The sequence below is a fragment of the Pagrus pagrus genome, assembly GCF_965226575.1.
Source record: "Pagrus pagrus genome assembly, chromosome: 7".
Lineage (NCBI taxonomy): Eukaryota > Metazoa > Chordata > Actinopteri > Spariformes > Sparidae > Pagrus > Pagrus pagrus.
The window spans coordinates 5,297,566-5,309,993 of NC_140191.1; the positions used below are offsets into that span (position 1 = coordinate 5,297,566).

The following is a 12,428-nucleotide window of genomic DNA, read 5'->3' on the forward strand; positions in this document are numbered from 1 at the left end:
GTTAAACGGTTTCTTTCTTTTCTTCTTCTTCTTCTTCCTCAACTGCTCGCTGTCATGCACACGTAGATAACAACAAGAGAGAAGAGTTGTTTTTGGAGGGTTTTTCTTTTCTTTCTTTTTTTTTTTTTTTCCTCTTCCTACCCTGGCCAAACTTGAAGAAGACGCGTTTTCCAGGCGGTGTTATATGCTCTCCAGTGCTGAAGTGCTGCGTTTCAGGTTGGTTTGGAAGATTTGTCTTTCTCTCTCTCTCTCTCACACACACAACTTGTCCTCCAGCTTTAAGGGGGCTAATGTGTCCATTTGAACTATTGCTCCTGTGTTTGTGTGTGTGTGTGTGTGTGTGTTTTTTTTTTTTTTTAAGGTCATTTAAAAATCCTGACCTGGATCCCCGGGTCTGGATTCCTTTGGCCCCCTTATTTGTGGGGGAATTAGTTGCCTCATTGCATGTAATGAATGGTGGAGTTCATGATCTATTGCGTGGGGGTGGATGATTTTGCCCTTTTCACTCTTCTGACAACAGCATTCCAGTTCATGTTCATCGGCACTGTGCCGTCAACCTGCATGCACAACGACCCCACGGTTTGCTTCTCGGTTTGATAAATGCACGCGTTGTAGATTACGAGTGATCAAATCCTAAAAGTTTACCCAGTCAGCGTTGTGTCTGTGCACTAAAGCACCTGTGGTAGACTCCATCTTTCCTCCCCTTTTTTCTCTTTCTTAACTTCATGAGTCAGCAGCAGCAGCCTGATTTGAAAGTTTCCCTCCACTCAAACTTGTAGACTCGCTCTGCACTTGCACAATCTAAAAATAAAAGTTCCCACCTGTAAAGTCATGTAACTGCTCGCGTTTGCGTGCGTGCGTGTGTGTGTCTGTCACTGCGAAAAACGACGCTGCGGCCTTTCGCCTCCCTTTCCCTCCCGAGCTGCGTCATGAATGTGAAGCCACACCAAGTGACTCAGAAACCGAATTACGTTAGTTTCCCCTTCTCTGCGTGCGCCGCAGCAGAACCTTGTTCCTTGAACTGCACTGTATTCATTCAAGTGGAATCTCCCAGCAAATTAATGTGTTTGCACTAAAACCGGGGCTTGTTTGCCCCCTCTCGCTTGGGAATCTCTAGCGGGACACCCATACATAATACATGCGTTGAAAAATGGGAACATTACAGCGGCACGAAAACGTCACCCCGGCCCGAGTCGACATAACAGAAGCGAATTGACAGTTATTGCCGTAATGGGTTCTTGTTCTCAGAGGTTTCAATTACTTAAAGCGCATTTTTTTTTCGCTCTATAAAAATGTGCCTTGACGTCTTCACATGTCTGTGATATCAACACACGAGATTTTGTGTTCATCGCTCCCCTCGTATCACCTTTCAGCCGTTCGTTCTGCTTTTATGCCACACACATATCTCGGCTGACAGCTGAATCGTTCTGTCTCCCCAGGTGATAGTGAGCAGAGGTGCTGAGAATGATGGAACATCTCAGCGAGACGTGTTTGGGCAAGGAGAACTCTGAGCTGGTCAACAGCATGGCAGAGGCCAAGGCCCCGCCGGCCAAGCTGCCCCGGCTGGAGCAGAACGGCAGCCCCCTGGGCCGGGCCAGGCTGGGCAGCACTGGGGCCAAACTAGCCGGTGTCCCGTACAAACCCACCGGCCACCTGCTGAAGACCTGCCACAAGAGAGGTAAGAGGGAGAGCGGAAAAGTGTGTGTGTGTGTGTGTGTGTGTGTTAATCAGCAACCATTTAGTTTGATTTCAGTAAGAAAAAATGCAAAGAATTTGCCGCGTTCAGCTTCTCTAATTTGAAGATTTACTGACTTTCTCATGATATTTCCAATGATTGTGTTTCCTGGACAAAACAAGACTTTGCTCTGAATTCTTGGAAATTTACGGGGGCACCTCTCACTATTTCTGATAGAGCTGAAATGATTATGGGATGAATTGGTTAGCTGATCGACATTAAAATTAATCACCAAACCTAAAAGTCGTTTTTCAAGCACAAGTATCAAAACATGCCCCTTAAATTGCTGCATGTCTTTTGTCTCATGTGACACAAAACGGACGTGTCGTGAACAAATTTCACAATTTTCAAACAGTTTATAGACTACAAATTGATAAAATTATCTCTTCAACCCTTATTTTGGACATCTCATAGACTGAAAGATTAAATTATTCATTAGATATTTGACAAAATAATGAATTAATTATTCTTTAGCTGCGGCCGTAGTCTGCACAAACTGATTTTGAAACAAATAAAGTTGAACTCACTTTGCGCGTGAGTTCGAGAGGAATAAACCATGCAAATAGAGGAAAGCTATTTAAATGCAGTTTAAAAAGCCCCCCTCCTACACACACTCGTACACACCACCTTCCACCCACCACCGCCACCCCCTGCACGCTCTCCAAAACTCTTAAACCTTTTTACAATGCATCTTTAGTCATCTCACTGCAAACACACACAGACACACACACACACACACACAGAGTGCACACACTCCCACTTATTTGCCCAGACAATAGCTAATAGAAGAGCGCTGTGAGAATTATTCCTGTGTCGTGCTGCATAGCGCTGTGTCACGGCTCCTCTCTCCAACCGCAGCCCTCCTGCTCCGACATTTGTTTATTAAGGGAAAGTTTCAGTCCTTTAAGAGCCATTCCTGTTTAAGGGGAGTCTTTACTTTGAGATTATGACATAGCTTTTTAATATAACTGGTGTCGTTTCGTGAAAAACACGGCGGGCAGAGCTATCCAAACATGAACCTTTTTATGATTATGTTTTGTTTTTATTTTTTCTTAGTGGGTTGGAAATGAGTTTGAAAACCTGCAGGTTTGGAGTTGTAATAGCACTTGGCAGCTAACTCTGGTCTGTTTGTTTGTTTGGCTGGTTTGGTTTTCTTTGGGCAAGAGGGACTCAGGAACTCTTGGAATGTGGCTGTGTGAGTGTCCTCCGATGGGCCGTTTCTCTTATTTGCTCCTTTAATCTACGCCTCGCACTCCAGCAGAGAGAGCCTAATTTTTCACCTTCATCATCTCTGCTTCTTTTGGCCTCCTACAGCGTTTGTTCCTTCCAAGCCTCCTCTTCGCTCTCCCCTCCCATCCCGTCACTTTTCTGTTTGGTTTCTTCCTGGGTAAAGGGTGAAGCAGCCGAGGGAGGCGGGCAGTCCGCGGCGGAGGCTTCGCAGAGGGCCCACAGTGGGCATTGTGTCCGAGCCCGAAACAATATTTACCGCAGCCCTCTCTGGGCTCCCTGGAAACAAAGCCAGTATTGATCCCCCAAATGAACCTACACAGCAGTCTTTATTGTTAGATCTTTATCTATTAAAATCAGGGGAGGAGAAAAGCAGCTCTTTCAGCACATTCCCTGGCATCTGTCGGCTTATTGATTGTTTTGCCAGAGCTGTGTGCATCTTCTGGAATGCCTGGGATTGGAAAATATTAGAATGTGAATCATTTTAATCGGCAAGGACAATAAATGTGCAGAAATTTGTTCAGGTGACAGTCGAGTGGAGACACACTGAGAAAGTAGGGCATCGGGGCACCGCCATAAACAGTGTACAGTAAGCTGTAGATACCGACTTCATCAACGCTTTTACAAAATTGCGATTTTCTGCCATCGTTCTCGTTCAGACTGAGACTTCAGAAGGCTTGTCCACTTGTCCTCAAACTTTCTTGAATTGCAGGGATGTTATTTTAGTAAAAAAATGGCATATTGGCTGATATTTACACAGTTGGTCTCTTGAACATTCGGCAGTCTTTGGACAAGGATTGCTCATTCCACCTAAAAGCAGAGCCACTGTTGACACAGACTAGTAAACCTCAGGGCGCAGAGGTGGCTCGGGATTTGAAGCATTGCATCATGGGAAGGTGATTTTGGTTTGGCAGGCAGGAGGATCGGCTAAAGTGAGCCCAGATCTTTGATAGCGAATGCAAAGTTTATTGTGCCAAAACTGAAGGATTTTGTGGCTGCTTGGTGTTTGTTCACACTGCGCTAAAGGTGATAATTCTGTAATATTTATATTTGCTTATAAAACTCACACAGCCTGTCGTCATCTTCAAACCTGGAAGATGAACTTAAGACCGCAGTAAGGAATCCTCCAACAGTATCACTCAAAAAAAGTGTCTTTCAGTGGGGTTACAGAGGGAAAAATCACCTTTGACAAAATCAAGACGAAAATCATGAAAACTCCTCAGTCAGCGAGTCCACTTTGTTCAATTGTGCAGGTTGTCGTGTGCCTAAAGAGTGTTGTGATGTGAGAGTTTGGCATCGAGACAAAGAGGTGAAAGTTAAGATAAAAATTGCCCTATAAAAGTTGAAAAATGCCTTTGTGGTCCAAACTCATCCTTTAGTTTAATTTCTGCCCAGAACTTCCACTCAGCAGCAATCTATTCACTCGCTCATAATCCCTTGACAGTGAAACTTAATCATCAGCTCTAAATATTAATCTCATCCCTCCGCAAACACACAGAATACTTAAGGGTAAAGTTTGCATGTGAAGGAGTGTGAACCCTGCCGGTTCTTACTTGTGCCTCTGTGTCCTCAGGCAATATGCTGCCTGTGTTCTGTGTGGTCGAGCACTACGAGAATCCCATGGATTTCGACAGCAAGGAGGAGCATGCCGAGTTCGTCCTGGTGCGCAAGGACATGCTCTTCAACCAGCTCATCGAGATGGCCCTGCTGTCACTGGGCTACTCCCACAGCTCAGCGGCCCAGGCCAAAGGTAACCACTACTGCCACTCACTCAGTCTCATCGTCACCTCTTCATTTTCCTCTCCGTTCTGCCACTTTTTTCTTTCTTGATCTCTCTAACGCTCATTACAGTCTTCTCTACAGCATGCTGATACTTCTGCACACACTCTTTATGCCTCTCTCTCACACACACACACACACACACACACACACTCTGTGACCATTATAGCCTACCGCCAGCAGATCTGAAGCCACAGTAACACATCCTGACACTGATCCCAGACAGGAGATGCTCGAGTCTTTCAGGGGTCACACACACACACACACACACACATACACACACATACACACATTCCCACACAGATGCATGCTCATGCGCACAAAGTCGCTTACACACAGAAATGTTTACACGCACATATAAGACACACACACACACACACACTCGTACTGTATATATTTATACACATACACAGTGACTCAGTGGGTGGGAGGGGCAGGTGGAGGAAAGGGTCTGCTAATTGCACTTGAGCGCACGCAGGCCGAGGGTGGCTGTTTCAAGGTGCCTCTTAGCATGCTCTTTTATTATAGCCTGTCCATCACACTTAGACACACGCACGCACGCACGCACGCACACACACACCCCAGTCCAGCTCTCCCATAAGCTTACATCCTGCTGTGTGGGCTGCCACTTTTTTAAGGCAGTCTCAGGAGAAACTCTCACACGATTACTGTGATTTCAGTTACAAATAAAGTATATAAAAAAGTGTTTATGGCACCAAAACGCCGCAGGAGTGGCTACATGTGGCTTTACTCATCATAGTGTTTGAATATAAACCTATTCTGCGAGCTAAGATGTACTCTCTCTTCTCTGTATGTTTGCTTTTGTCTCCATTGTTGTGCTTATTCCCAACGTGTGTGCGTCCACGATGGCTCATGTTTTTACGTGCGTGCGCATATGTGTATGTCGGATCATCCAGGTATGATTCAGGTGGGGAAGTGGAACCCCGTCCCCCTGTCATACGTGACAGACGCACCAGACGCTACGGTGGCTGACATGTTGCAGGACGTCTACCACGTGGTCACGCTTAAGATCCAGCTGCACAGGTAAGAAACACACACTCACACTCAGGCGCGTTATGTTTCCCTTTACAGTGTGTAGATTGTACAACTTTTTTTTTTTTTTCTGCCTACCACCCACACAAGTATAGTGTCATAACCTAAAAACACACACACACACACACAGCAGTATTGGATTGCTTTGACACATATAGAAGCAGTTTTACCTGCTAGTCTTCACTTCGAACACTCACACACACAGCACGTATTGTATGCCCGGAGGCAGGTGCCAATCTGCCGATGCCCTCTGCATGTTTGATACCGAGAATAGCATTATTACTCACACAAAACAAGCTGACCTTTCCCAGGAAATGGGAAAAACCCATTTGAATACCGAAAAACTTCCTTGTCTCACGGTGCTGAGAAACCACAGAGACTGGTTTATTTATGACTTCAACCGTTAAGCGATGGGAACACAGATAACACAACCGTCCGTCCATGAGTCCACGCTAGCCATTTAGCTTACACTGTGATGAGCGATCAAGTAGACTTATCTCTTATAGCGTCTGTCACGTGCAGATAATGCTGATGGTTTTTGCTATCAAAATTGGTAAAATGATAAATGAACGGTTTTGAACCAAACACTACCTGAGCTCTTTTCATGAAAAAAAACCCTGAATGTGGTGGGCAACCGGAGACTGCTCACGGCTAAAAATGTCTCTGCAGCAGATGAATACAAGGTTGTTCACCTGAAATAGTTCCATAAATAAAGCTGCTGGTGGCTCCACCGGCTATTTTAAGTGAAATGTATTTCTTCTGGATCTACATCGCATATTATAAAGAAGCCTAACAAGCTGAAATCTCCCTCAGTGAGTGCTGCTAGCTGTCTTGTGCCATCACTCACCATATTGTATGCTAAATGCTACTCTGTAGGTGTGAGGCTTCGTTGTATTTATACACACAGCGAGCGCTTACAAGCATTTATAGACTTCGATGCAAACGGGCTCATATGTGCTCACACAAACACACACACACAGACACACACAGACACACACACACGAACAGCCGAGTGGTGCTGGTGTGGAGGCTTGTGCCAGCTGCTGTTCCTACTCTTTTTCTACCTCGCTCTGCCTCTTCCTTCTCTCTCCCCTCTCCTTCTGTGCCCTCCTCCTCTCCACCACCACCACCAACACCACCCACTTTCACCAATGAAGCACTCACACACACATACACACACACACACACACCGATGTGAACACGTCCACCAGCCAGAATACAGAAGGCTGTGTTTATTTCCGGCATGCTAGCCCTGAATGCATGGATAGCTGTCTTTCTCCACTACCCCTTTCTGTCTCTCCCTCCTTCCTTCCTCTTGTTCACTTCCTTCTCCCCAGAGGCTTCCTCGCTGCTGGAGCAGTTTAAGGTGTTCTGGAAAATCCATTGTTTGTGTGCGAGTGTGTGTGTGTGTGTGTGTTTAGCTGCGTGTTTTCTTACAAGCAGATGTTAGCCTCGACCGTTGCACGCATCTTTTTCTCTTCCACTCTCCTGTTATCTTCTTGCTCATAACGTTTCCAACACAGACTGGCAGATTTATGGACACACACACACACAAACAAAAACACACACCCATCTTGTGCACTCATCACCCCTCGCTCAATCTCTCATCTCTCTCGCTTGTCAAGTGTCGAGGCAGGTTTAACGAAAAGTAATTCAGCGATACGTACAACGCGATACACATCGAACATATGTCTTGCACACGTTTATCCAGAACAAACTGGGAGCTCTCACTGGTGCTCAGTTCGGTTGCTCCACACTCCCACCCACCTCGTAAATATATTTCTCATTTTCAAAACCCGAAATGTTCCTCAGGTAGAGCTGAATCCCTGCGGCACACGAATCTAGCACCAGCTAATGTCAGAGCCAATCTATTTGATATATAAATCTATTTTGATTTTGCTGCATATTGTTGTCAGTATTGTTATTGTTTTGTATTTGTTTTCCCCCCTTTTCTCTCCCCACCCTACCCTCCCTCCATCCACCCCCCGCCCTGACTGCCGCAGAAATCTAGCCAGTAACACCTTAAATTGTTTCGCCGAGCACAACGAGCCAGGAAGGTAGAAGTAACACGAAATAATAGTCGCCACATGCAGCTGATGTATAATTCATGCATCAATCCAGCAGATGTGTTGTATAAAGTAATTAACTAATCAGAACAATCAGGAGAGAGAGAAAGAGAGAGAGAGAGGGAGAATATGAAAGAGGGAGAGGGAGCGAGGCAGGCAGAGAGAGAGAGAGAGAGAGAGACAGAGCAATCTCCAGATGCATCTGCTTGATGCGCCAAATGAAATCTGTCTGTCTTGGAGGGGCGCTTGCAGCAGGAAAAAAGAGCGGGAGCCCGTGTGTGTTCAGCTCTCTTTCTCTCTGGTGTCCTCGCTCTGTCTCTACCGCTCTGTCTATCTGATTGTTCCAGAGATTTGGCCTATTCATCAATATATATTTTAAGCAGACTCAGACTAATATTGCGACCCTGTTTTAAATCTCTGTTTTGAGCTAAATAATTTAGAGCCAGACCGATATATCGGTCAGCGGATTTTGTCGGCCGATACTGGCCTGTGACAGATATATCGGTAACGGCGTATATGTTGTCTGAGATGAATCTGTAAAATAATTTCTATGCAGGTTGACATTCTTTACAGAGCACTTGAGTATAGCTGAAACAATCATGAATTAGTCAGTTGATAGGAAATTTTTCAACATGATCGATGAATCGTTTTCATTCATTTCATTCAGGTGAAAATGCCCAATAGTCACTGGTTTCAGTTGTCAGCATATGTGGATTTTGCTGCTTTTATATGATTTAAATCATTAAACATTAAATATCTTTGGGGTTTTGACTGATGGTTGGACAAAAGCAAAGTCTTAAGATTTCATGTTAGAGCCCGACCAATATATAAGATGTCCCCTTTTTTCGGTCGATGTTGGCCAGCGTACATGTTGTCTGATAGGGAAAAATAGTGTAGAAAAAGATGCCTGGGGTAATTTATAATTGTCAAATTCACAGTCAAGTTTACAGTTTCAGTTTAGTTTCATATATATTCTCTTAATATACAGTACATAGAATAATAACCATATATCGACATCAGAATTTTTTTTGGCTCCCAAATATCGGCTTCAGCCCCAAAGATCCATTATTGGTCAGGCTCTAAAATAATTTCTATCCAAATTGCCAATATTTAACAGAACACTTGAGTAGTTCTGTAACGATCGTTGAGTAAGTGGTTGATATGAAATATATCTATGATAATCATTGAAGTCACTAGTTTCAGCTTCTCATTTGAGAGGATTTTCCTGCTTTTCTCTGATATATGTAATTAAACATTGAATATCTTTTGGGTTTTGACCGTTGGTTTGGTCATTTGGTAAGGGTCAACTCGACAGATTAATCAATAATTAAAAAAAAAGATCTACACTTGGTTTCCCCTTCATCATTTTCCATCAGTACGACCAGGCTGGTATTCCTTCCCTTAGTTGGCTCGGTAGTTTTTTGGGTCAGATTTATTTCTAGATTTAAAGATTGGCGGTATTGCCCCCTTTGCTCCATATGTCAGGGAAATGTCCAACCCTTCCAATCAGATTTAATAATTTTCATATTGTGTTGCTGTATTTTATCATTTCATTCAAGATACCATCAGGGCTGCTGGCTTTCCTTTCTATCTCAGCCTCTTCTCCATCTGAATTGTTTCTCATGCTCTCCCCTCTCCCTCTCTACATCCCTTCCTCCCCGTCCTTCCTCTCCCTATCTTATGTTCCCTGTCCCCCTCCACCCCCCACACCCCCCATATGTCTCCTCTCTCTCTCCACAGTTGTCCTAAGCTGGAGGACCTGCCGCCCGAGCAATGGAGCCACTCTACAGTAAGAAACGCCCTCAAGGAGTTACTCAAAGACATGAATCAGAGCTCTCTGGCTAAAGAATGTCCCTTATCACAGGTGCTGAAGCCCAGTCTGCTTATTAAAAAAACAAAAAACAATTAACGCCAATCCCCCACCCCCCTGCTACCATACTGCACAACAAAACAAACACCCCTATCTCCATCACCTCCGTCTTTTTATCCTTTTACTTATCAAATGCCCTGAGTTTGATCAAGTGGGAAAGAGAATCGGCATAGAAAATCCAAATCAATGGCTATTGTCATTTGTTCGCATGTTGTTTTTTATTGTTTCTTTTACCGCCCCCGACACACACACACACACACACACGCACACACACACACACACACACACACACACACACACACACACACAGACTTGTAGTGGCGGCCAAAAAGCAGAGGTGTTGTTGAACGTATGGTTATTGTTGGATAAACATTGGCCCGAACCCAGAACGATCCTGATTGTTTTTGTTCTTTTTCTCATTTAGTTAATTCTCAACATTTCACAGCGTCACACGAGAGATCTGTACATTCACATGTAAGGTGTTATATTCAGTGTTTTTTTTTTTTTTTTTTTTTGGCTTGGAGGTTGGATAGAAAGCACCAGTGCAGATATTGTATTAACAGGCAGTGTAGTCAGTATATCATGGAGGCAGCTCTGGAGTGAATGGAATGAAGCGGCAGTATATCTCTCACAGGGGCCAATAATGTGTGTGTGCAACAGTGAGTGCTGTGTGTGTGTGCGTGTGTGTGTGTGTGTGTGTGTGTGTGTGTGTGCGTGTGTGTGTGTGTGTGTGTGTGCTTCTGTGTGTATTCTCTCGAGTATGTTTGTGAAATGTATATCAACGTAGAGGACGTGTATGTGAAAGGGTTATTTGTGTTTTGAGTGTGTGTGTGTGTGTATTTCAGTCGAAGCTTGTGCGTAGGTGCCTTCAGTGTGAAGCCAGCTCTCCTCCTAGGCCACCGTATGGTCACCTGGAGACCCTCATTTGTGCTGCGTGTGTGTGTCTATGTGTGTGTGCGTGCGAGCGGCTGCTCTCAGTGTGTGTGTTTGTGTGTTTAGCCGGGCATGAGCAGTGCGCTGATGATGTAAAGAGTCCCTGGGTGGCGTTCAGGCGGAGCCCAGCCCGGTCTGGTAATCACCCTGTTTACGGTCCATATGTGAAGACGGCTCAGAAGAGAGCACACGCGAGCTCGGAGGATCTAACACACAGCCACACACACTCCCCCTCAGACACACATTTGCCGCTTTCACATACACACACGTCTCAAATTAAACCGAAGATTTTTTAGCTTTCCAGTGAGGATGAAAGAAGGTCCTGGAAACATCTTGAACTGAATCCGTTTATTTGTTTCTTGTGTGTATTTTAACAGCTGATTTTGTCCTAAATTCAGATCTAAGTGGTATTAAATGGTCTTAACATTTACTGTTGCGCACAAAACTGTGGGATTCTTGGTGGCTTCTTTCTTTTCAGTGTAGTGTAGTTTCATCCTTCACTTCTGTTCTCATCGTCGTGCATCCCTGCTTCTAGAGCAGAGAACTATCAGTCAATAAAGTTCGAAAGAAAATTCAATGCCAACTATTTTGATAATCGATTCATCATTTCAGTCACTTTTCAAGCAAAAACGTCAAAACATTTGCTGCTAACAGCAACTATTAAATGAATCACCAGATGTTTTGATAATTAATCGGTTTTAGTAATTCTTAAGGGACAAAACATCAGAATGAATGATTTTTTGTCCACAACCTGAATATCTCTGGGTTGTGTAAAAATCAAGATATTGGAGGACATCATCTTTAACTTTGGGAAATTTTCACTATTTCCTGACATTATATAGACCAAGCAACTATTCGATTAATCAAGAAAATAATCGACAATGAAAATAATCATTGGTTGCAGCCCAGTTTAGGATAGTAAATGAAGAGTCTTTGGGTTTTGGGCTGTTGGTTGTGCTCTGGATAATTGTGAGCATGTACACTTTTTTACATTTTATGGACTAAAGAATTAATCGTGAAAACAATCGGCAGATTAATCAATAATTAAAAGAAATTGTGGCAGCCCTACCTGCTAGTGCATAGATTAAATCATCTTAACTGCTGAAGTCAAACCAGTTTTTAGTAAAGGCACATTTTTCACCGTAAAGCATAAACCCAAATATCACATATAAACCGTCTATATTTTGTTGCTGTTGAGCCATAAATTAGGATCTACATGTATCTGTATCTGCCTTGTTCAAACATGGCTGCCAAGATGGTGTTTGACATCTGTTACTCTGTGGGGTTTAATGCGGCCCGCTACACCCATAGAGCGATGGTTTGTTCCTCCTAAACCCAACTGGTTTAGTGGACCGGTTGTCCCGTTGGAGGACTGTCCCCACGTCGCCTCCATACATGGACTCGCTGCCCTGCGATTCGTGACGTCACTGCCCGCGTGTAGTCTGATGAGAAGGTGAGAAGCCAGAAGGCATTCGGCCAACCCTCTGCGGTTTCTGAGTTGACCAAAAAAAAGTGAAATGAGTGGGAGGGGAAAGGGGCGTTGCAGGAGGGAAGAGAAGATTGGCACCTTTTTTTTTAGGATTAGTGTTTCCTTGATGTTCTGCTGCGTAATCCCAGGCCGAAAAGAGAGGTTAACAGATGAGAGAATCGCAGCAAGTGAGTGAAAGAGCATTAGCTCACCTCTGAACAGAGCTCTGAAGAGAGAGGAGGAGGAGGGGCAGCGGAGCAGTGAGGGGAGGGCGGTGGGGGGTTATTTTGTGAAATG

General features: G+C 44.3%; 1 protein-coding gene across 5 annotated transcripts in view; it reads left to right on the top strand.

Annotated features, from left to right (window-relative positions):
* The window catches only part of satb1b (SATB homeobox 1b), a 63,736-nt gene that overhangs the window by 12,678 nt on the left and 38,630 nt on the right, over nucleotides 1-12,428 (top strand). The window contains exons 1-6 of one of the 5 annotated variants that reach the window (XM_084356479.1): nucleotides 1-216; nucleotides 1,440-1,678; nucleotides 4,536-4,712; nucleotides 5,659-5,785; nucleotides 7,798-7,851; nucleotides 9,601-9,724. The exon at nucleotides 1-216 is cut by the window's left edge and continues 1,167 nt beyond it. In XM_084356479.1, coding sequence (XP_084212605.1) covers nucleotides 1,465-1,678; nucleotides 4,536-4,712; nucleotides 5,659-5,785; nucleotides 7,798-7,851; nucleotides 9,601-9,724 — 696 coding nt within the window. In that variant the 5' untranslated portion in view covers nucleotides 1-216; nucleotides 1,440-1,464. The remainder of the gene's footprint in view (nucleotides 217-1,439; nucleotides 1,679-4,535; nucleotides 4,713-5,658; nucleotides 5,786-7,797; nucleotides 7,852-9,600; nucleotides 9,725-12,428) is intronic. The other 4 variants (XM_084356482.1, XM_084356480.1, XM_084356481.1 and 1 more) reach the window with 4 other exon arrangements.